Here is a 24,649-nt window from a genome sequence, read left to right on the forward strand (position 1 = left end):
GATAGATTAGCACTTCATTCTGAGTGTAGAGATAAATTCCATGAACTTTAGACTGAGACAAAACTAAAATTGAAGCATAATATCATTGCTTTCCAGGTATGTAAACTTGAGCAAGTAAGTTAGTTGTCTGAGCTTCAGGTTTTCTATCTCTACAACTGTGATGATCATAGGTCATCACAAACGTGTTTACAAATACAAAGAGAATATAAAGCAATCAGAGTAATGCATCACACATGATAAATGTTCAATTAATGGAAAACAACATTGTTATTATTACCATCTGTAAAAAGAAATCATTTTCGGCTACCATCCAAAAGACAAACAAAAACAAATGTTGGTGAGGTTGTGGAGAAAGAGGAACCCTCCTACACTGCTGGTGGGAATGTAAATTAGTTCAACCACTATGGAAAGCAGTATGAAGGTTCCTCTAAAAGCTCAAAATAGAAATACCATTTAACCTAGGAATTCCACTTCTAGGCATTTACCCTAAGAATGCAGCAGCCCAGTTTGAAAAAGACATATGCACCCCTATGTTTATTGCAGCACTATTTACAATAGCCAAGAAATGGAAGCAACCTAAGTGTCCATCAGAGGATGAATGGATAAAGAAGATGTGGTACATATACACAATTGAATATTATTCAGCCATAAGAAGAAAACAAATCCTACCATTTGCAACAACATGGATGGAGCTAGAGGGTATTATGCTCAGTGAAATAAGCCAGGCAGAGAGAGACAAGTACCAAATGATTTCACTCATATGTGGAGTATAAGAACAAAGAAAAACTGAAGGAACAAAACAGCAGCAGAATTACAGAACCCAAGAATGGACTAACAGTTACCAAAGGGAAAGGGACTGGGGAGAATGGGAGGGAAGGGAGGGATAAAGGTAGGGAAAAAGAAAGGGGGTATTACAATTAGCATGTATAATGGGGGGTGCATAGGGAGGGATGTGCAACACAGAGAAGACAAGTAGTGATTCTACAACATCTTACTATGCTGATGGACAGTGACTGTAATGGGGTTTGTGGGGGGACTTGGTGAAGGGGAGACCCTAGTAAACATAATGTTCTTCATGTAATTGTAGATTAATGATAACAAAAAAAAAATCATTTTCTATGGAAAAAAAGTGATTCAACCTATCTTCCGAAGTGCTATGTAAGTTTATATAGTAGAAGCACTATGTACCTTTATACGTAAGATCTTTCATTTGATTTCAGTTGCTCTGTATAGTTTCTTTTACTTACAGTGAATCAGAATACACAAAGAGAATGTTTTCTAATCTGAGACTTTATGATGGAAATAACACAAATAAATTAACTGTATTATATCACAGGTATACTATCTGCACCCATTGTCACTTAGGAAAATATACTGAAATTTATCTTAGGAATCAACTATTTGACTATAGTGAGACATATAATTTTTAACTCAGATTGTCCATTTTTCATCATTACTCAATCCATCTTTATGCAAAAAGCAAAATAGTACTTTATACTTTGTTACTTTCAAAAGATAATAGAAATATAATATCAACATATTTGAGTTTGCATTTTTCTGTATTTTAAGTAGCAATAAAAACTGAGGTTCTTAAAATGTAACAATAAAAATATCACAAAATGTATTTATGAATTTATTTCAGATTTTTATAGACATTTATTTGAAGAATTTAATTTGTGTAAATAACAGTTATTATATGATCCATCATCACTGACTTTAAAACTGTCCAGCAAAAAATGTGGTGGCACCAGACTCTTAAGAGTTACATTATGTAGTTGTCACTTCGACTGTAAAGTGCCTTTCTGTTTCCTGAAATACAGCTTGATTTACTGTTTTAATGTTTGATTTTCTTTTCTATCAGATAAAAACTGCAGTAGACATTGATGAATGTGCTTCCAAGCCCTGTAAGAATTGAAGTGTGGGATTTCACTATAGTTGCCTGCCAGATAAATATCCAGATATTTATATATTTTAGGCCTATCAAGTGAATTTTCATCTCAAATGAAATTTTTCAATTCACTAGAGGTTAGACCTGATGTGTTAACAATTCTTCTAGAGTTGATATGAGAGTCTCCTTAGAAATATGAGTCTCTGAGAAACTCAGATTCTACCTTACTATATATTTTTAGAATAGCTAAGATTATATACATTTGAATGAATGGTTTAAGAAACTTTTGAATCAAAACAAAATTATACAATATTTAGAAAATGCATTGTCTACAAGAATAGTATAATCCTCTGAGCTGATCTAAACATTAACCTGCATTTCTTCAGAAATTATTAATAAAATGTTTATTTTTCCTCACAAAATTTTAATTAAGACTATAAAGAAAAACACAAAGCATTAACTAATACTTGTTGCACTGAATTGTTTAAAAGGTAGTTAAAATATGTAGGTAAAAATCGTGATGTTTCTACAAGTGTTTCTATCCCTTTGTCGATATTTATTGCTTTCAAAATTTAAAGTTTTTTTTTTATTAAGCTGTTGGGCGATATTAAAACTAATACATGTCAATACATGTAGGCAGTGTTTTGCTAAATCATAAAATCACTGAACTGTACAAGTGGGTAGATTATTGAGCCCTTGGTTTTCAACAAATATACCCAAACTGCTAGTGGGACACAAAAATAGTGTGAGAGGGCGAAGAGTGTTCAAAACAGTGACTAAGAACTCATGTTTGCAACTTCTAAGTCCTCCTACAAATATACCGAAGATAACAAGAAGATTGGATGAGAACCTGTAACATGAAATGAAAATTATATACATTGTATTAAGTGGTGATTGTAGTATAATAATTATATACAATGACTACTTGCATTGTATCATGTGATGTTAATACCACTTCAGGCTGTTCCTACACAAGAAATTTCTGACACTTTCAGCCAGTGTGTATTAGTGATTAGAGTTATCTTGTCTGAATATGTCTTTTGTCTTTGCATGCATTAAGGTCCCACCATCCTTTCCGGTGAAGTGCTTGCCCATCTACCTGGTCATATATTTCTCTTGAAACAAAGGTGTGTGTTTACTTGGCCTGGCAGTCGATTATATTCTTAGGAAGTTTTTCATTTAAAACCTTCTCCAATAGGTGTTGAGTTCTGCAAAGTAGCTTCTCTCCTGGTTTTGTTAATTTCTCTGCTCTGCTCTCTATTTGCCATCAGGGTGCTATGTCTCTACCATTTTTGGTCTCCTCTTCACTATTGCAAAAGGAAATGTGATAATAATCTCTGCTCCTGGCAGGGAGTATTAATTCCTGGTTGAAATGTAACCTAAGATTGGATTTTACAATGCAACCTTTGAAAATTATAAATATTCCCATTGTAGTTGCCACTAAGAGATGTTTGCATTTAGTAACATTTTGCCACATAGCCTCACCAAAACCTTGAATAGAAGTGGACAAGATCAGGCACCACCTAGGGCAGTGCTGTATGAAACTCACTCAGGAAGACAATTTTCCAGATGCATATAGCTAGTGAAGAAAACCAGCTTGGGTGCACACCTACCCTGATCCTGAGATGCCTATGTTAGCTAAAAAATGGGAACTGAAGAAAGGAATGACTGCATACATCGTTCAGGCCCAGTTTTTGCCACAGGATGAACGTACTGTAGTCTTAAAGGCAACTGTATGTCTCTCATTTTTGTTTTTCAATTGGAAAATGATTCTAATACCTTATTTTCATTTGTTATCCTTAAAATACAATAAATCACAAAATAAATGTGTATGTTAATAAGTTGTTATAAGGTGAACAAGGTAACACTCCCTGATAACAATCACCCATGCAGAGGAATTGAACTTTGCCAGATCCCCCTGAAGATTCTCCAGGGTCAGCACAAGCCTCTCTCTCACTCTGAAACTAACTACTCTCTTGACTTTTACAGAATCACTTTCTTGCTTTTTTATTTCATATTTTTATCACTCAAGTGTACATTCCTGGACACCATCATTTAGTTGCACTCATTCATCACTTCTCTCTGGAACTCCCAAATCGAAATCAGAATCACAGAATCTTACACTTATCACCTACTGTATAATGTCTGTATGTTCCTTTTTTCCATAATTTCTAGTCTCAAGAATATAAGGGATAATAAAATTGGAACATCTTATTACAACTTATGTACTTGTTCACACAGTACAGACAGAAAATAACAGAACAAAATACTAATAAAACCATGATCAATGCAATTATGGATAGTATTTTAATTTTTGTTCATGTATCCTCATTTTCCTCTAACTTTTTTGTACTGTATACCTATATCCTGAGCCTATTGACAATACATAAAGTGCACTTTCTTTTTGTCCTTCTTTAGTTTATTCCTACAAGTAAATGTGTGTGTAATGCTTACCACCTATCCTTAAGCTGCTGTCTTGCCAGTTTCTTTGGTTGCCCAAAACTTAGTCTCTGGGAGATTCTTCAGATAACACTCATGAGGTTAGTAATCCTTGCATTTTTCTGTATTGATAATCATCGATCTGTGCCTTCTGTAATTGAAATTACACTTTGCTTGATATAAAATCCTTTCCTCACATTTTCTCTCTTTCTGATATACTATAAATTTCCTTTAGTATTCAAATATTTTATTTCTTTCTGGAATAATGTTGCTATTGAAAAGTCTAATGCTAATCTAATTTTCTTTCCTTACAAATCACTTGCTTCTTTTTTACCCTTGTATGCCCTAAAGGTACTGTTTTTCTTAAAGTGCAGTGATTTTACTAGAATATGTCTTGATATTGATAATTTTGTCTACATATTCTGTGATCTTTCCATGTAATTCTCTTTCAGGAAAATGTTGTTGATGTTTCTTTATCTTAAGTTTGCTTAATTTTTCAAGGAATCCATGATTCATACACTGAATCTTCTTCGCCTAGTTTCAGTATTCGTCTATTTCACTCAGATCCTTTCTAGTTAAAATTTTCCATCTTCTAATTATCCTAAATAATTATTTCTTGGGTTCATTCTTTATTGTGTTCTTTTTGGAAGTGTCTTCTTTGACTGATTCTTTCTTCAGTTCAATGACCTCATTACTAATTTTTTCTAATTTGTGTGTATTGTGTTCATTCACAGCTTATGTTATTTTCTTAATGTCTTTTAGCTCATTTTAAAATAATACACTGCAAATTTGATCTGATTTTTGACAATGTCTTTGTCATTTGCTTTCATTATTTTAGAACCTTTCATTTTCTGTAATGATGCTGTACTCCTTAGTCTTTATCTTTTAATAACTTTGTCCTGAAGTTAACCTTCATACATTCCATTGCTCACTTTCAGATGTTAATAATCTTTTTGGACATTTAGAAAGACAAGTGATTCAGACAAGTGATTTCCTGACTTCACAGGGCTCCCTCCCTCATTGTTTCTTGCTTGTTAATGTTCATTTATTGTTCTAGTATATTTAACTTGCCTCCGAGATGTCCTACGTCTGTCCCCCTAACCCAAGAAGGTCTGGTCATCTCTTTCCTTCACCTTTGGTTTCCAAGTTGGCTTCCTGTGCTTTCCAGGGAATACGTGGTTGCTACGTTGGGATTCTCTCGTCTTCATGTTCATATGATGCCCTGTTCCTTCCCGTGATCATCAGTTAAACAGATGCATATGGCACATATTTCTGTAGATATATTTAACAGTTGTTGCTGTAGGTGAATGTTTATGGGGATACCATATCACCACATTTTGTTTTAAATGTTATGCATGGGTTTTTAGTTTTATAACCTCATTGCTCTAATTTTAAGTGGATTTTAAGAACTTTAAAACCTATCCCAACACTATCACCATTTTTCCAGAATCCCATTCCTAATGGATCATATCCTATTCTGATTATTTTTAAATATTTTATGTATTTTTAACTTTATGTGCATATGCCAAACAATTTTTTTGATATTGAATAGGTTGAAAAATTAAAATTCCTATTTGGTATCTTAGATATCAATAACTATTTGAGCTCTAGAGTGACTTTACAATTTCTTTTTCTTTTCAGCATATATTTTTCTTTCTAAAATATATTCTTTTATACTTTTTTAACCAGTTATACTTTATATATTTAGATATAATCTATTTTAAGCAATGTACTTTTATGTGGCTTTGATAAAGACTTTATTATAATGAAAAACCAAAACAGTGTGCACACAGAGATAAATGAATGGGTGTTTTTGTTTCATACATTCTAAAGAAGAGACAAAGATAGTAAAGTTTATTTTGACCATAAATTGTGAAATTAAAAAAATGATACAGACTTGCATAGTTAATTTTTCATTAGTGTAGAATACCATTCATTTTAACTTTATTTTCTATCTTTACCCTTATTTCATAATTAAAATTAGGAGTTTCATAAATACTGATTGCCATAAATGCTGGCAGACATGGAGAATTAAAAAGTGAATAATAGATAAAAGTGTTTAGCTTAGAGCTGAGTGGGAGATACAGACAAGTAAACAGAAAGCTGTAGATACCTATAAAAAAGTATTCCATTTTTTTTTTTTTTTTTTTTTTGTGTGTGTGTGTGTGTCATATTTTCTTTATCTATCCACCCATTAACAGACACTTAGGTTGTCTCTCTATCTTGGCTATTGTGAGTAATGCTGTGATGCAGTATTAATGGGCCATAAAAAATAAGGGAATCCTGCCATTTGTAACAACATGGATGAGGCTGGAGGGCATTGTGTTAAGTGAAAAAGCAAGACAGAGAAAAAGAAATAATGCATGATATCAGTTATATGTAGAATCTTAAAAGCATTAAAAAGCCAGACTCATAAAAACAGAGAGTAGAGTGCTGGTTTCCAGGAGCTGGTGGGTGGGAGAAATGGGGAGATAGAGTCAAAGGGTGCAAACTTTCAGTAATAAGCTGTGTAAGTTCTGGTGATCTAATGCACAGCATGGTGGTATAGTTAATATTATATGACTATAAATGTGTATAATAATATGTAACTATATTTTAACTATATCTATTAAGAGTAGATCTTTAGCATTTTCACCAAGAAGATACAGGTAACTATGTGAGGTGATAGATGTGCTAGTTAACCTGTGACAAAATCATTAGGTTGTACATTTTAAATATCTACAATTATATTTTTAATTATGCCCTATAAAGCTGGGAAAATAAAAAAAGATACCTGTAGACTAGAGAGAGGCCATGGGATGCAAAGAAAGTATAGGGAGAACAGAAAGGAGAAATACCTAATTGAGATTCACCTTCTGGAAAGAGCAGACTTCTCAAGGGAAGTCTCCTGTATACTAGGACATAGACGTGTGTGGGAATGGCCAGGATGTTAGTAACTGATTTGTGGCTATGGAAATTGCATAAAAAGTCTAGAAATAAGAGCGAGGATAATATGTAGGCTACTGAAAGAAGATTAGTGAGTCGAGTCCAGAGGTGAGTATTTGTAAGTATGTGTGTGGGTGGTTACTAATATGGATGCAGAGGGAGTGACAGACCAGAGGTCTAAACGTGGTAACTTTGGGAAGAGAGAGTCTTCTCTGCCACGGTTAGCTTCCTGCGCTATTCTGTCCATGTAGTTGGGCATGTTTCATGCCATAGGTGAATATTATAGAACATAGGAATGCTCTAATGCTGCTATTCTTCAGAAGTCTCTTTATCCTCTTAGTAATTAATCATTTGTGCTAGTTAATAATTCTTTACATTAAATTTTTCCCTATTCAAATTACTAATGTGTTTTCTGTCTCCTGTCTGGACCCTGACAGATACATTCAGACTAGCAGCTGTTGATTTCTGGCTGCAACAGTATCTCATGCATTCTAAAGCACACATTTGCTTCTCTTCATGTATTTTCATTTGTAAAACCAGAAAGTGCCTAACAATTGATGGTGTGTTTATCAATTTCTAATGCAGCTATCAATGTGTGCATCATAGATTTCATTAAATATGGTGGTGCTTTTCTGCTATAATCTCTGTCCTAATACCAGTTGCTCAAGGATTGTAGAAGTACAATCATTTATGTATGTCCAGATGTTCAGAGGGAATATCCTATTCTTGATTTAGACATGTATTTTAATCTTGATTTTAAAGACAATTTTATAAGGGACTTTGAGTTAGCCTATAAATTGAAATTCCAATTGAATTCTTTAGATGTGTGTATGTGTGTGTGTGTGTGTGTATGTGTGTGAGTGCACCACTTTTTGGATATACTTAACTTTGTCCCATTGTCTACTTTTCTTCCTTCTTTCACCTAATACAGCAGACACAGATCATTGAGATTAATGGTAATGGAAGTAGATATCTTAATTCTTGGAAAATGCATTTCCATTTTCTTCCTAACAAGGCCATTTTCATACACTATACAAAAGTAGAATTAAGAAATAGACCACTAAATTTCTGTACTATATCCTTTCAAGAATAAGAATTCTACATACCAAATATGACTTATCATATTTGAATGACCCATTCCATTTGCTATTCCTCCAGAGCTAAGCAGATATTACATAGCCCATCTCTCAATCATCGCATGCACAGTATCTCATTAGTATCCTCATAATGTTACGTGTGTCTATTTGTGAATGAATATTTTCACTGTAGTGAAATTAGTATATGATTAGCAAGTGTCTACTAAGAAAGGAACGGATTTGAAATTGGATCTAACCAATTTAGATAGCTTCCCTGATGAATTCAAGCTTGAATCAATTTGTACTCAGACTTTTGAATGTGTTATAATTTTGACTAGAAACTGAAGCAAGATTATTTCTATAAATCTAATATCTCCTTTCTGAAGTGCTCTCTGATATAAAGTCTACTGTACCATGAAATAGGTCTGTTTTACTTTTCCTTTTAACTCTGAAGACAGGCCTAATAAACTCCTGCTTCATTATAGAGAAAAAGTATTCATTTCTGAGGCTGAGCATTATAGGAAAATGGGTTTCCATATTGTTATTCCACCTGATAGACTATTAGGAAATCTGCAAGTGTATAATTACCAAGAGTAATCTTGTTATTACCAATTGTTCATGACCTGAAAATAGGTTCAAAATTGCAAAAGGTACAATAAGAGATTAATTTCTAACATTTCTATGGCTCACAGCTTTAAGAAACTTACATAATTTCTCCAGCTTCATCTTATTTCTAATAGGATTATTTATGTTTGGTGATTGAAAGGTACTACCATGTAATTAATATACATTATTTCATTAATCATGTATCAATTATGAAGATCCACTGAAGGGTCAAAAAAAAAACAACTTGGTGTCAACCTAAGCCAGGGGTCCATGGCTTTGAAAATGCCCTGCCATTAACAAATAACAAGGTCCTTAGTCACTTTATTTTCTGGTTGCCATTGAATTAATTAAACTGAGACATTATAATAAACATTAAAGACACCCAATAAGCTTATTTTGCCATTAAGTTGTATATATCTTGAAATATCTCAAAGATCAAGTGCAGTTGATATTTATGACAATAGTCACAGGGGCAAAAATGACAGGAAGAGGGGATTGAGAGCTAAAACATGTGACTCATATTCTTCTGTGTATTGTCAAAAATATGAGTTTACAAGGCAGTTGTCAGTTCTAAGTGTTTTCTAGACATGGTGCAACACTGTAAAGAAGAATCACTATAAATTCTAGTTTGTGTATTTGCATTTAGAAGTTTTTTGCTTTTCCAGATAAATGACTTCTATATAAGTATATTCCGTGATTTAATTTTCAAAGCAAAAAAAAAAAAAGAAAAAAGTTTAATCAGCATAAACCAATCAGTACTTTTAAATCTGTGAAATAAATATTTTTACTCAAAAAAATGTATTGCAGCTGCAAGCAAATTTTCAATTCATGAGAGATCCCCGTGATGGTCTTACAGTGTCACCTTAAAATTTTCCTGCATGTCCATTAGTTTCCATCTCCTTTGTTAAGCTCACACTGCCCAACAACTTTCAGACACCTTCATGCTCAGCATGCTTAGTCTCTTTGTTAAGGAGAAACAGACATAGGACTCCCTGGGGATTTGTTCACACAAGGAATTAAGTCTCCAGTCACCTGATGCTTCTGTGCCTAATTTCTGGACTTTGTGGTGGAGACTGCATGTGGACAGCCTTTCTGTCTACTCTCACCATGTAGGGCCATCTTGCCTTTTCAGTCCCTGTCCAACATGTTAAATACTTACTTCTCAGCTCCCAGCTCAAGGCCTGAGTGCACAATTTTTCCAATTCACCTTCACAGAATTGGTAACTATTCTAAATCGTACCTGAAATACCATGAAAGGAGCAGAGGGAAAGTGTATTTCTGGTATTAACAGCTTCACAGACCACCCTTAAACCTGTTGGGTCTGTGAGTATTTGAATCAAGAAGTAGCATTCTTCTTCCATGTCTGAGTTTGAATCCATGTATAATAATAATATGTCCATTCAACAGAGAGCAAAATACTAAATTGATTAATGATGGTGTCTAGAAGGATAGAGCTGAGTATGAAATCCAAATGGGTACACAGAAGCATCAGCGTGACTGGGGACTTAATTAATCAGGCAGAGCACCCTACTTAGGCCGTTGCTTCCTGCCAATACTGTCAGAGACAGTGATCAGCTCCCCTGCCAACTGGACTTTTCAAAGATTAGCACCACCTAAATTAAGAACTGTGAACCAATGACTGTTTCCCACTCCTTAGGTAACTCACTACCATTTGTAGGGAGGAGTAACAGGAGACACAAAGAGGGCAAGAATTTTAAGACCAAGTTCCTCTGAATGAAAACTAGGAACAATAGAGAAGAGACATTCCTTTAATTGTAGGTTTCTACATCATTTAAATCCATCACTGGTGGAAGTATTGATTTTCCTAGACTCCATATATTGGGCTTCTTGGCCATTAAGTGTGATCTAGGCTGTTAATGAAAGAAGTTGATTTGCAATTAAAGGACCCTTTCCCCTGCTTCCTGGCCAGTCGTCACATTCCAGGACCCCCAGAAGAAGTGGAGAAGCAGTACTGAGTACCTGAGCTCCTTCCTTTCTACCTCAGAAGAAACCTGATATACCATGTCAGACAGTGAGATCTTTACTTATAATGTGTTTAGAGGTTATTATTAAATGTTATTAACCATACACAAAGACAAATGTACATAAAAAGGAATTTGATGCTGATCAAAAAATAATTCCGTAGGATAAACAGTAACTTCATCCACCAGACTAGGCATTAGTGACAAGGTTAGCAATGAGATTAATATGTTTTTCTGTGATTAAAAGACATTTTAGAGAAATAATTCTAAAATACATTAAGTTCTTATTATAAATTCTTCCTTGTTTTATATATTATCATGTGGTTGTGTTTCTATGTAATTTTTAAAATACTAATAATGGGCTCTGCCTTCCAGGAATTCATTAATTCATTTAAAACATTTAATGTGGTCCAACTTGGTACCAAACACTGTTTTGATGAGGAGGAGACAATAAATGACAGGACAGGCAAGGGCTTCCTTCTACATAGCTAACTTTCCACTGGGAGAAAAACCAAATAACAACATAAATATATGCATATGTACACATGTATACATGTTTGTGTGTGTACAATAACAAGTTCTATAAAACAGAATAAAATAGGATGATGTGAGAGACTGACTGGATAGTCAAGATTAACCTCTTTAAGGATTTTTCCATTTACAACAAAATCTATGTAAAAAGCCTTATCCCAGGGACAAGAATGTTCCAGGTTTAGAGGGCTGGTAATACAAAACCCCCAGACAGAAATGACTTCAGGGTATCAGGAACCTAAAGAAGTCCAGAATGTCTTGAAATTAAATGAACAAAAACAGGGTAGGGTGAGTTTGGGGTTGAGATGTCAGGGCCCTACCGCGTAAGGCAAAGAGGCTGAGCTGCATCTGAAGTACTGCCAGAAGGCACCACGCTGGATTTATATATTATATTATCATCCTAAAAATCATTCTGGATGTGGTGCAAACTGTATTGGAGGGGAAGAGTAAGGAAACCAGTTAAAATCATTATTATTCTCATTTGGGAGGGAGACAATTATGACAGGTTTGCATGTTAGTAATTAAGGTAAAAATAAATAGACAGATCTATGATATTTTTAGAGCTAAAGTTGGCACGATCTGCTGATCAAGTCAAGGAAGGTAAGTAGAAATCAATAGTTCTTAGGTTTTCTGATTTATCCTACTTGATGAGAAGAATAAAGAGGAGCTGCCTAGAGTTTTGTTTTGGCCCATATTGACATTAAGATGCCCAATAGATACCCGAATGATGCTGCCAACTAATATTTAACTAGTTGTTTCATCCTGGAATTCTGGTCAGAAATGGAGATTTAGACTTGGGAGGTCATGGGCACATAGAGGTTGTGGTATCATTGATGTTTTCTATAAATCAATTGATAGTTTCTATTATGAAAACTGGCAGTAATAGGCAGAAAGTGTACATTTGAATGAAAGAAGGAATAAAAAATGAGAGCAACAACCAATGGACAGGAGAAGATACAAAGAATTTCAGGATCTAGGCAAACCACAAAAGACATAAGGGGTGTGAATAAATTGCAGAGACCATAAAGGAAGCATAGAAAGTATAAGACACTGTGAAAAGCAAGGATCCGACTACTAGAGCTGCCTTTTGATCACTGCATCATTCCTACTTTATGGTTCACTTGAAGAGAAACCTATTGCATTTTTATTTAGCTTACATGAAACAAGCAATTGAAGAAATCTGGCTGAAGAAAATATCAGGAAAGAGTTAAAAAGCTAGTTAAGTATGAAAAGGAAAACTACTTTGAATCTGTGTGTTTTAACCAGAATTGAAACATAGACTGGACATATTTTAGGAAGGAAAACTAAGATTATTTAGAAATTAAATCTAAAATTTATTTTAAAGGAAGATAGAGAATGCTTGATTATTTAATTTGTATATCCAGAAACTCAAAAATTAAAAGGATGCATGAATACTATTTTATTAAGTGTTTTCAAACTGGTTATGCTTAATACTTACTTTGTCAAACTACAGTGGACTTTACTACAGCTGACTGAATCGAATTAGAAATCTCATTTAAATTCCATCTACATTTTGGCAATGGGAGCTCTAAAATCGAATACTTGCACATCTTAAATGCAGCCTATTGTTGTCAAATCATGTGAAACATAATCAGTAATTGGGAAGAGTCCTTCTTAAATTCTATTTCTGACAATCTTTGTGATTTTCATTATATATCACATGGAATATTGGTGTTTTGCTAATGATGGCTCCCAAATAGGGTTGCAAATGATTATCTATCCTTTAGAGGTACAATACCATTTCCATTTATGTACATTCAATCACTTAATTTTTCGTTCATTTAACAAATACTTTCTGAGGACCAGAATGTTCAGTAACTATTCCAAGTGCCAAAGATGTTAGAATGGATACTTTTAAGGAAAATAGAGATACATAAGCAACTGCCTTAGGAAAGTATAAATACTATAGAAGGTAGAAATAACTGTATCTGGAAAGAAGAGCCAGAAGCTCCCTGCTGTGGCTTCTGATCAAAGTTTTAAAAGGGAGCCAGGCAGAATCACAGTTTAAGAAGTTTTTGCAATTGCTTGGGACAGAGGATACATTAGAAAAAGGACAGGATGACAGAGATATTACCAGGAAAGAAGACTAGGCGTAGGTTTTGATGTTTCTGTAGACTATGCTAGTAGCTTTTTACTTTATTCTTTAAGATGGTACTTCTCAGATTAGAGCACTATACCCCAGGGGATGTATGTGAGGCTTAATGGAAGTCACAAGAGTAACTGAAGCATCATCTTGGACTATCGAGTTTCCATATAGACTTTTTAATGTGTATTGTGATAGAGGATGAACTGTATCTTAAAGATAAAATATGGTGGAAAACTTAAGATTTGTCTGAATTTTAAAATTAAAATGTCAAATTTTGGGGAAAAAAAAGCCTTACTTCTCAGTATCTTTTCAAACCCTTCTGATGCCTGAAATCATAAATTCCTATCTTCTTCAGTTAGGACTGCTATAATAGATGAGGAGAATGAGGGGTGGGGATCAGTTAGAGACTGAAATTGTAGGGTATTTCATCAAATTTGTCTTTTAAAAATATAAGCTGGTAGCAGTATAGCATTAGGTTGATTAGGCGAAACTGGGATCAGACAACTCGGAGACGTATTTCGGAATCCACCTGAAGGAGAACATGGTGATCTGTTTCACTAAGTGTGGAGATGAGACCCATGTTTCTCAGACTTCTCCAGAAAGTGACATGACTCTCATGTTAAGAATATAAATTACTATTGTTTTATTATGATCTCCTTCCACTCTTTGGGAACTCCAGGATTGTAGGAATCTTCTGAAAGGATCTTATCCGTCAGAAGAATTTGATTAAAGGCCAACACAGCTTTAAGGTTTCCTCAGGCTGACTAAAGCTTGGACAGGTGCCCTCCTGCCCTGCCTTTCTTCTCACCCCATTCCTGTAGGCGACCCAAATGGCCTAACCTCAGAGGTCCCTCTCCTCCCTTTTCTGAGAGCATTTACTTCAGAAAGACTTGTCATTGTATATTATTTATCTGCACTTCTGGAGTGCGCATCTTTTTAAAGTCTTCTGCCAATATTACAACCGGAGATATCTTTTTCAAGCATCTGGGAGCTATCCCCTTTAGTGTAATCAAAAAAGATAGTGTCCCTGTCTCCCAGTCTCTGTGGGTGGGTAGGGGCCTAACTTTGGCGAACACCTTGATCCAAGTTGTACAGCTGCCTTCTGTCTTGAAGATTAAGAAAGTTCACTTTCTTTTGGGGGAAGGCCAGTTAGCAAACACATAGAAGCCCATAATCAGAGACTCTAGCTCTTGAAAGCTCTCTCACTCTTTGTCACTGCGGAGTCAAGCTCAGACTGAGTTATGGCCTCTCTCTTCTATTACAATAGCCTTGAATAAAGTCTTTTGTGCTTGTTTAACTTCGGTGAAACTTTTTGCTTTGACAGTGGGACTCCTCAATGTCCACAAATGTATATCACCCTGCACTGAATAATTGTGTAAATTCAATTGTTTGCTGAAACATGGAGCTTTTATTTTATAGTGAGAGCAGGATACAAGTTCCCCCAGTATGTTTGTCAGTATAATCTTAAAGTTATTTCCAGTCATTAAATAACAAAAATTAGACTAAAGGAAAAAAAAATAAAACACCTTGTAGGGAAGATCTAAATCTACCTGAGATATCCCATAATCCAATTCTAAATGTAGTTAAGGAAAATGTACTAAAATACTATAGAATTGTTTTTAGCAGTTTGAACTTTGGTGTGCATAAAAGTAGATGATGTTGACGGAAACTTTTAAGACACAGTTATATGAAACCCATCAGTAAGGATGTCTTAGAAAAGTTAGCCACATTCTCTCAAAGAGGACCCTGTGGTGACATTTTTTTCTGGCCTTAGTATCAAAAGAAACTGTTCTTCTTGAGCCAATATTGCAATATTATATAATAAACCCTGCAAATGGTGTACTTTGTCAGCTTTTCTTCTGTACTGCCTACTACAAATATGCCTCATATGAAATACTAGGACCAAGGTAGTGGACCAACTGAAATTTTTAAGATAGGCCATTTTTACCCATATTCGTGGATTAATCTTGTAAACCCACTACCTTTCTTTCTTTCTTTCTTTCTTTTTTTGTACTTTTAACTTTGAGACTAAGTTCCTATGTTCTATGTCACTTGTTCTCCCATCTTCTCCAGGACAGGCCAAACTGGTATACCCAGATGAGCAGACAGACACATGAATGAATTAACAGTGTGTTTGATATAAAAAGGTTTACTTTGGAACTCCTATCTCAGCTTTTTTTCCTTGATAAGGCAGCTATACAATTTGGATCGAGAAATCTAAAATCCTTGGCAGAAGACATTACCAGAGGCAGCATTTTGGTAGGGACATCTAGAGCAGGAGATATGGGGAAAGCCACATGAAATTTAGTAATCAGATGAATATTCTATGGGCATGAGTAATCAGAAATATATGGGGTGATTCTATGGTGTGACAGATCCCATTAAAATGAATTAACTATAAACAACAAGAAATCCAACAGCAAATTGCTTGGGTTTGAGTCACAGTTCTGTCACTTATTAGGTGAAAGACATAGGCAAGGTATATAACCTCTCTTCATCTATATCGTACATCTTTACACTGGAGTTAAGAGCAGTACCCATCTTATAAGACTGTTATTATAGAGGAAAGTAGATGTAAAGATAGTAAACACTATGTAATTGTGACCCAGCTGGTTTGGTCTGAAGACACATAAACCACACACTAATGTAGGTAGTTTTAGAGCACCTTACTTTAAGCTCTTCCCTGCAAATCCCTTGTATCTAAAATAATGAGATGCACAGAAACTCAATGAAACATTCTTTGCAGTTAAAGGCAGCAATTTATCCTTTTTTTCCATAAAATAGAAATCATGCTCTGTTTTGGCATATAAGGTATTGTATTCATAACTGAGTTGAGTAGCAATGCTCCCTTTAGGCCCCCAAACAGTTTGGTGATAAATATATATATATTTTTAATTTGCAAGAGATTGATATGGATATTTCACAATTCATTAGCTTCTAACTTATCCTTAAGGAGTTCATTTTTCTTTGCAGTTATTTACTTCTCTCCTGGTACATCCATGTTTCTGCTGTGTGATTATTTTTGTAAAAAGATGCTATGATCTGATTCAAATATCTTATTTAAGTGGAGGTACTGATTATAAATTAACTTCAAAATGTAGTGAAAAAGTTTATTAAAATTATACCATCCATTTGGCATAATTGAATAATTCACAGAATGTTTATATGAATCATGGGTGAATTTATCACTGAAAGCTTTATATATAGCATAATAGAAAATTTAGGTTTAAAGGTAACTTCTTTTTTTTTGTTATAAAATTGAGAACCATAAATCTGAGTACCTAGTGATTGTCAAAGAGCTAGTCATTTTTAGGAATCCACTCTAGCCTTGCATATACTTATTCATTTAAATTCAAATATTTCATGAAACATGAGACATTTTCAAAATGTAATTGAAACTTAAGCAAATGAAAAACAAAACTGAGCACTTAGCATGGTAAGAGAATCCAAATATCTTCCAATAAGAAGCAACAGATTTTGGACCAGTTCTTACCTTCAACTGCTAAATGAGACATTTTTTAATAGTTCAGTATTTTATTTCTTGTGTTATGCCTTTATTTGCTCATAAATGGTTTATTTGCTGTTTTGAATTTTGTGATTTAATTACAGATGTTAGTTACTGGTTCTCCATTGTGGAAGATGAATCTCCTCATTAATTCCTCTCCAATTTTCTGTCAGTAGATATTGCTTTCAGTTCTTATGTTGACTATGTTAAAAAATACATTTAAGTTTCTATTTTTTAATCAAATTCATAATACCTATTGACTTTTATTAAAATTAAAGGTGTTAGTGTCCTTGCCCTTCTCTTTCCTGATTAAGTCTTCCCACTTAACAAATTTTATCACTTACATTATGTGTTTACTTTGTCATTATTGAATACATTAACATAAATATAATTAAACCATCTGTGATTTTTTTTTAAAGTTGAGTTTGAAAGTTGAAAATGAGTCACCAACATTAACATTATTATGAATATGTAAATATTCATCACTAAAGAAATGGCAGTAGAATTACATTTCTTTTTTGAAATTTCCTGTGTTGCAACCAAATCCATTTGAAGGGCAGTATTTCTAGCTTTGAGATCAAATAGTTTATTTTACACCGAATCAATTATTCACATCAGGTCAAAGTTTAGTTTATTAAGCTGTCACCATCTTTGTATGTTAAATTTTTGCTCAAATTTCTGGACTTCTTTATTTTTACTTAGAGAAGAAATTAAATTCCTCTTAAGTTTTACAGTAAAATACCGCTTCATGTCTACTTTTATGTAGAATGGATCCACAAAACTATCCTTGAAAGAGAATTTCTAAATCATCCTATATCTCTGTAATTTGTTTGAGTAACAGAGTGCTTCATTGGTCTTATATGTGATTTAATTTTTCTCTCAGATTTTCCTTTATTATGGTTTTGTAACAGATTTTCAGAGTTATACTCGATTTCTTTATTCTTATAGTGGATTTTATTTCCACAATTATACTGTTAATGCTTCTACCCTTTTAAGTTTTTTTGATTATTTCTTTTACATCTATTTTGTAGATATAATATTACTCCATATTTCTCTGAGCAAAATGATTATAATTTTTAAAATTGACATTTCTCTGTTGTCCATTGAATTTCCCTAAGAATGTTTCTTGATCGATTCCCAGGACTCAGCCATGAAGATCACTCTCTTCCCACTGCCTCCCCAGCTTTGTTTATGTTTCATCATTAACTTATTCATGTTAGCTTTCAGCAACTTGAAATTTTGAAATATTCAATCTGCTCTGGACACCCTTACTTAGTCAATCTCTTTGTTCTTAAGATTCAGTCCTTATTTATTTACAAACTATCCAGAAGGTGGAAAGATAACTGTATAGGTTAATTGTGCAATATAGAGCCATTACTCAGGATATGAATTAAATGCCTTTAAAGTAAGAAAATCATAATTGTTTTTATAATTAAAAGAAAATAGTAAGGCTTAATGAAAATCACAAGAGTAACTGAAGCATCATCTTAGACTGTCAAGTTTCCATATAGATTTTTTAATGTGTATTGTGGTATAGGATGAACTGTATCTTAAGGATAAAATATGGTGGAAAATTTAAGATTTGTCTGAATTTTAAAATTTAAATGTCAAATTTTGAGAAAAAAAATGCCTTATTTCTCAGTATCTTGTCAAACCCTTCTGATGCCTGAAATCAGCCTGTTATGCAATTTTAAAAAAAATCTAATATACATATTTGTATGAACTGTAAAATTTTAGTTAAAATATTTCAAAATTTTTCATAAAATATGTAAGCACAATATATAATATATAAATACATAAAATTAAAATTTTGAATTTTAAATTTTCATCCAGATATTGGCATATGCAGAAAAATACATAATATATTTCTGATTATCTTGGGACTGTCTTTAATACAATACATAAAATAGGTAAACAATTCTTTCAAAAAAACCAAAACCAAAAATACACTGGTTAAATTCCATATGGTTAAGCCATTATTTTATCTGAATGATATTTACTTTGCATAACATGAACATGTTAACAATATAATGGCCTGATTTTCCATGTTTGTCTTTAAATAAGGCATGCTTCTATCACTTTGCTAAACTATTTTTAAAGTAAATTATAGATATGACCCCTAATAAGGGCTATAAGGCAAAACATGACAATAAAATATACAACAATAGAGTAAATAAATTTGTATAAAAATAAGCTTTCTCTGCAAATAAAATTTACCAGTATGTGTTGAACATACCAATATATTCTGAGACATGGAATAAATAATCCAAAGTAAATCTGAAATTTTGCACCTGTAGAAAATATGGTAAACTATTACTGACTGTATTAACTAGTATATCATTAACAATGACATTTTATATGTGAGATTTAATTTCTTGAGGTGCTTAATTTGAGAGAATAATAAGAATAGTGTTAAGTTTGAAACATGTACTAGGAATTAGGTTGAAAGTAAAAACCAGACTTATGGATGTAGGGAACATGTCACAGGAGTATAGAAAAGCCTCGAATGCAGAGAGCACAGTGAGGAAAAACAGGGTAAGTAGTTAATGTTTGGGGAAATGCAAAAGGATAGGTGGGAAACAGAGAGAAAAGTAATTTAATGAAGATAAAAGTATGGACTTAGAAATAAGATTAGAACCCAACTTCATGTTGTTCAACAAAGGCCAGTTACTTGGTAACATAGCTAATTTTTGTGAGGTTATTTAGCATTTCACTGGGTGCTATCATATGTAACTCCTATTGATCTATCTTAAACTTCACTGGTTCTTTTTTCTGCCATCTAATGTCTATACCTATGAGCCCTATTAGAAAACTTTTCATTTTAGTCATTTGAATTTTCAAGCACAAAATTTCCTTTTAATTGTATGTTTCATTTCATCTATTCGGATTCCATATTTATTTTCCACATGCGCAGTCTGTTAGGTTTAAAGCAATACCACAGTAGAATTAATTAAAAATCAACACCAGAAAGACATTCGAGAATATGGCAATATGGCAAAATTTACAACATGTAAGTAACACATAGGTTGAAGAAGATATGACAGGAAATTTTTCTTAAATGGAATGATAATGAATACCAGCATATCAAAATATATGCAAAAGAGCTGGTTAGATAGAAATGTATAGCTTTTATGCTTATATTGGGAAGAAATAACTAAAGTTAGCAATCTTAAGTTTGTACCTCAACAAGCTGGAAAGAGAAAATGAAATCCACAGTGAAAAAGGAAAATGACAAAAATCATAGCAGAAATCACTAAAATAGAAAACAATAGAGGAAATCAATACCATGTAAAAGACTATCATTTTTTGAAAAGATTAACTAAATTTATAACCTTTAGTTAGACTAAGAAAAGAGAGAGAAGACACAAAAACCAGGAATGAAAGAGGGGAAGCATTACAGATCATGGGGAATATTATGGGCAACTCTGAACCAAGAAATTAGCTTAGAAGATACATAAAAATTCCTAGAATGACACAAAAAACACACAACTTATGTAGAAATAGAAAAAAATAAGTAAATGAACTGACTTACAATTGAATAATTACTCACAAAGTAAAGCATTGTCTCAGATGTCTGTACAGTGAATTCTATCCAATATTTAAGGAAGAAATAATATCAACCATACACATAACATATACCATAGAAGATGAAATTTTTTCCAATTTTCCAATTGATTCAATGAGGCCACTATTACCAAGGATCAAAGCCAGGCAAAGACATTATATACATATACATACATACGTGTGTGTGTGTGTGTGTGTGTGTGTGTGTGTGTGTGTATATATATATATATATATATATATATATATAGAGAGAGAGAGAGAGAGAGAGAGAGAGATGTCTCTAATTTCAAAGGTGGTAAATATGGCTCTCTTTGACCCTGAAAGTAGAGGAAAATGGAATAATGGTTAACATTAATGATATAGTAAAAGTAATGATATCTGAAAACACAAATATCTGAAAACTTTCTGGTCTTTTTTTCTCCTGATTTATCTATAAAATTGAAATATAAATACTTAATAATATTAGCAAAAACAAATTGTTATATAGATTAGTAATGTATTATCCACTGTGGGTATTAGAAATATACTCATTGATTTAACATGACAATTATTTAATTTAGAGATTATTAAAAGAATATTGCATGTCAGACCTATAGAAGCATTGAGAATCAGATATGGGAGGCTGATGTAAACAAGGGAGCACAGACAGGAGACAAGAACAAACCAGACAGCGTCACCAGTGTCCGTAGTGAAGTATGGCACTGACATTAGGTGGTCTAGTCTGAGGCACTGTTGTCTCTGGGCCCTTGAAAATCAGTGTGGTTGTCCTAATGCCACCACCTGAACAGCATCTAAGGTTTTTTTCCATCCCTGTTCCTTTGCACCACCAGCTTCCTTTCAAATTCCATGATGGGTCTATGATACTAGCCAATTTTAAGTTACATACACAGGTTTAGGGGTGCCTGAGCCTGGGAAAGAAAATAATTTGCATTTTCACTTTCCCTATCTAAAGGGAGTCTATAACTTTATAGAGTTCTTAACTAGATAATTCTCCAGACACAAAAGGGAGTGCATATGAGTAGTATAAGTAAACAAAAGACAAATTCTACTGAATGTTCTTTGCTTAAATAATTTTACTGAAAAATCAGTTTTTACTGATGAACTATCTGATGTAATTTGTGAATATGAGAATTAGTTTAGTCTACAATAATTGTTGGAAGAGGTTATGGAGAGGATGTGACCTTCAGTTAACCTTTGAGCTAGGCCCAGGCAGAGGCTCCTTACCCACTCTTTGTCCTTGGAATGTGTGGTCTGCCCACCATTCCCACAGTAGGAGCTGTTTCAAGGATCCAGCCTTCATAGAGTAATGTGTCTGAGACCATCTGGATTACATATGTGATTGAGCCTGGTTATAGCCTCTGTATAAACATCTAAGATTCTGTGGGGTGGGTGCAGAAATCTGCTAGTTTTGCAGGTGCTCAAGACAAGCTTATTAAAACTCGTTTATTAAAACTACCACCTACCAATCTGGAGCTATCTGCCTCTTTTTTCTGTCTCTCCTTGCCCTCCATATACAGGGACCAATTTGTGAACCAATAGTAATTTAATGAAACAAGGAACTGAGAGGTTTTTAATTGTTTGTAAAGAACCATAGACAGGACCCAGAAGAATATAACAGTTTGTGAAGGAAAAGGCATCAAAGAAAGTCAGTTGGTTAGCACTATACATTCATATGTAAAAGTCCTATATGTGTTTAATATTAAGGGAATAATGGACATTTTTAATTCTCCTAGGTCTACTGAGATGAGAATAAAGCCCTAATTGCAGTCACATCAAAATATAAACAGAAAGAGTAGATATCTAGGTGATAGCATTAGACAATGTGTTGATTTTTTGCAGACAATTGAGAATCTCATATATTCTGAACACAATCTTATACTGAGTTGCAAATTGCCTCAGTGACACTTTTATAATGAAGTGAATCCTTTGCTTGCTTCTAAGTAATAACTGTGAGATTGATGATTTGGGGCCTAAGTGATGCCTTTGCAAATGAGACCACTTGTATTGGTCTTCACGGCACCTTAGCTGTTGGTGTCAGAAGGGATTTTAAGGCAGGCACACATGCTTTACCAAAACTGTGATAATTGAAGGTTAATTTGAGGTGGAAGTAACTCCTTAATTTAGATGATATAACTCATCTCATAGACATGCATATTAATTTTTTTCCCCAAGAGAATTTTTCAATAGACAATATCTACCTGGATTATTTTACAACATCTTCACATCATCACAGAATAGGTATTTTTCATGTTGAATGAATATTCTGCTTTTGTAAATGAACCAGGGTTTTGGTTTTTTTTTCATTTATGAACTATAAATCCATCACACTTCTTTTTTAACACTTGTAATGTTTCTTTTTATACCACATTCCATTCTGTTACTCTGGTAACTCTTACACTGTGGACTTTGTCAAAATATATCACTTGTTTTATAGAGAACTGTTCATGTTTTAAACTATTTATGGATTTTTCCATTATGTGAAAATTCTCCTGATGGGCAGACGTTTGTTTTCCAGAATTGGACAAAGTAACAGGACTGTCAATACTTTCATTGTATGCAGAGCAAATACTATCAAAGCATGGTTATTACAAGACACAGTGTGGCCCAGTATGCAACTCCCCAAAATATTTCTAAATCTCCTCCTATATAAATGACTAATTTGGAAACAGGAGCACTCCATAGTCTTTCAGCAGTAAGAAAGTACATTTGTTTTGAAAATTATGAATGCCACGACTGTTTTTTTTTTCTTTTTTCCGTATTAAATCTAAGAGACTGTTTTAATGTGGCTAACCTTCCTAAGAATGATAAGCTTCAGAAAATATTTGGTCACTTATAAAAATTTAACATACTATTTATCATCAACAAAAACTGAAGATAATTTCTTAAAATTCTATGACAGTGAGCAAAAACAAGATCTGGAGAGTTGATTTTTGATATATCCCCAACTACTAAGAACAGACCAAGGGTTTCAAATGTGCCATTTTTTTTTTCTCACAAAGTTGATCCATAACCAAAATACCGTATAAATATTTTTAAGGTTAAAAGTATTCTTTCATTATTACTTTTAATTTTCACCTTTTCCACAGTTTAATTAGATGTTCTGTGATCAAATTTTTACTTAATATTTCATTTTATCATTCATAATAGTAATACAAATATATTTTCTACTTAATTAAGATATGTTATTTCCTATTTAGATGCATAGAACATTGATTTTTCCCCACCCCAGATTAATTTCACTATTTTAGAGAAAAAAATAAAAAATATTAGAAAGATTGCCATTCATTTATTATGGTAATATAGTGTGTTTTATATTAATGCCAACCTTTCTAGTTAAAAATTGGCAAAAATTAATTAGCTGTCATAAGTCTTACAAATCAATTCAATGTCATTTTAGGCTATGTTTTCCATCTATGCAAATTAACAGATAATCTATGTGACATAATATAAAAGGTCAGTTTTAGCGCCACATGTTCTAAGTGGAGAATTAATGGTAAATCCACACTTCAGAGCTAGTTATAAGAAAATGTTAAAACTGTATAGTTATTGGACATTTCTGTTTTCCTTTCTTTCCATATAGGCCTGCTCTGTGAAATTAATAAAAAGAAATGTGATTTATCACTCTGCCTCCATAACAGGACATCTCCAGAGCTCATGGATAAATTCAAATGCATCTGTCCCCCTAGCTTTATTGGTAAGTAACATTTGACCACTGTACCTTGTAAAGCACATCTAGCCCTAGGGGACATATGGTAGTTTGTTACTGATTCACTAGTCTTTCCTGTGTGTTTCTTTTTTATTTAGTTATTCTAACATTTGATTTGCATCCCAATAACCTGAAACATCTATTCCACTGCTAGACTCCAAAGCAGAAAAATAAATTAGTTCATGCTTAAGCAGACTTTGCATGCTTACCATCTCAGAGGAGATTAATCTGCATTTAGTAGTTCCAAGAGAAGTTGTTGCAGTTTGTAGTAATGTGAAATAAATGGTTTCTGACACTCTGTGGTATTCTTATCTGATGAG

At 33.4% G+C, this 24,649-nt stretch overlaps 1 protein-coding gene across 1 annotated transcript in view; it reads left to right on the forward strand.

Annotated features, from left to right (window-relative positions):
* The window catches only part of EYS (eyes shut homolog), a 1,412,275-nt gene that overhangs the window by 295,643 nt on the left and 1,091,983 nt on the right, over nt 1–24,649 (forward strand). The window contains 1 exon segment of the mRNA XM_057494276.1: nt 1,875–1,918. Within this exon segment, the coding sequence (XP_057350259.1) occupies nt 1,875–1,918 (44 nt within the window).

The sequence above is a fragment of the Manis pentadactyla genome, chromosome 16 (assembly GCF_030020395.1).
Source record: "Manis pentadactyla isolate mManPen7 chromosome 16, mManPen7.hap1, whole genome shotgun sequence".
Taxonomy (NCBI): domain Eukaryota; kingdom Metazoa; phylum Chordata; class Mammalia; order Pholidota; family Manidae; genus Manis; species Manis pentadactyla.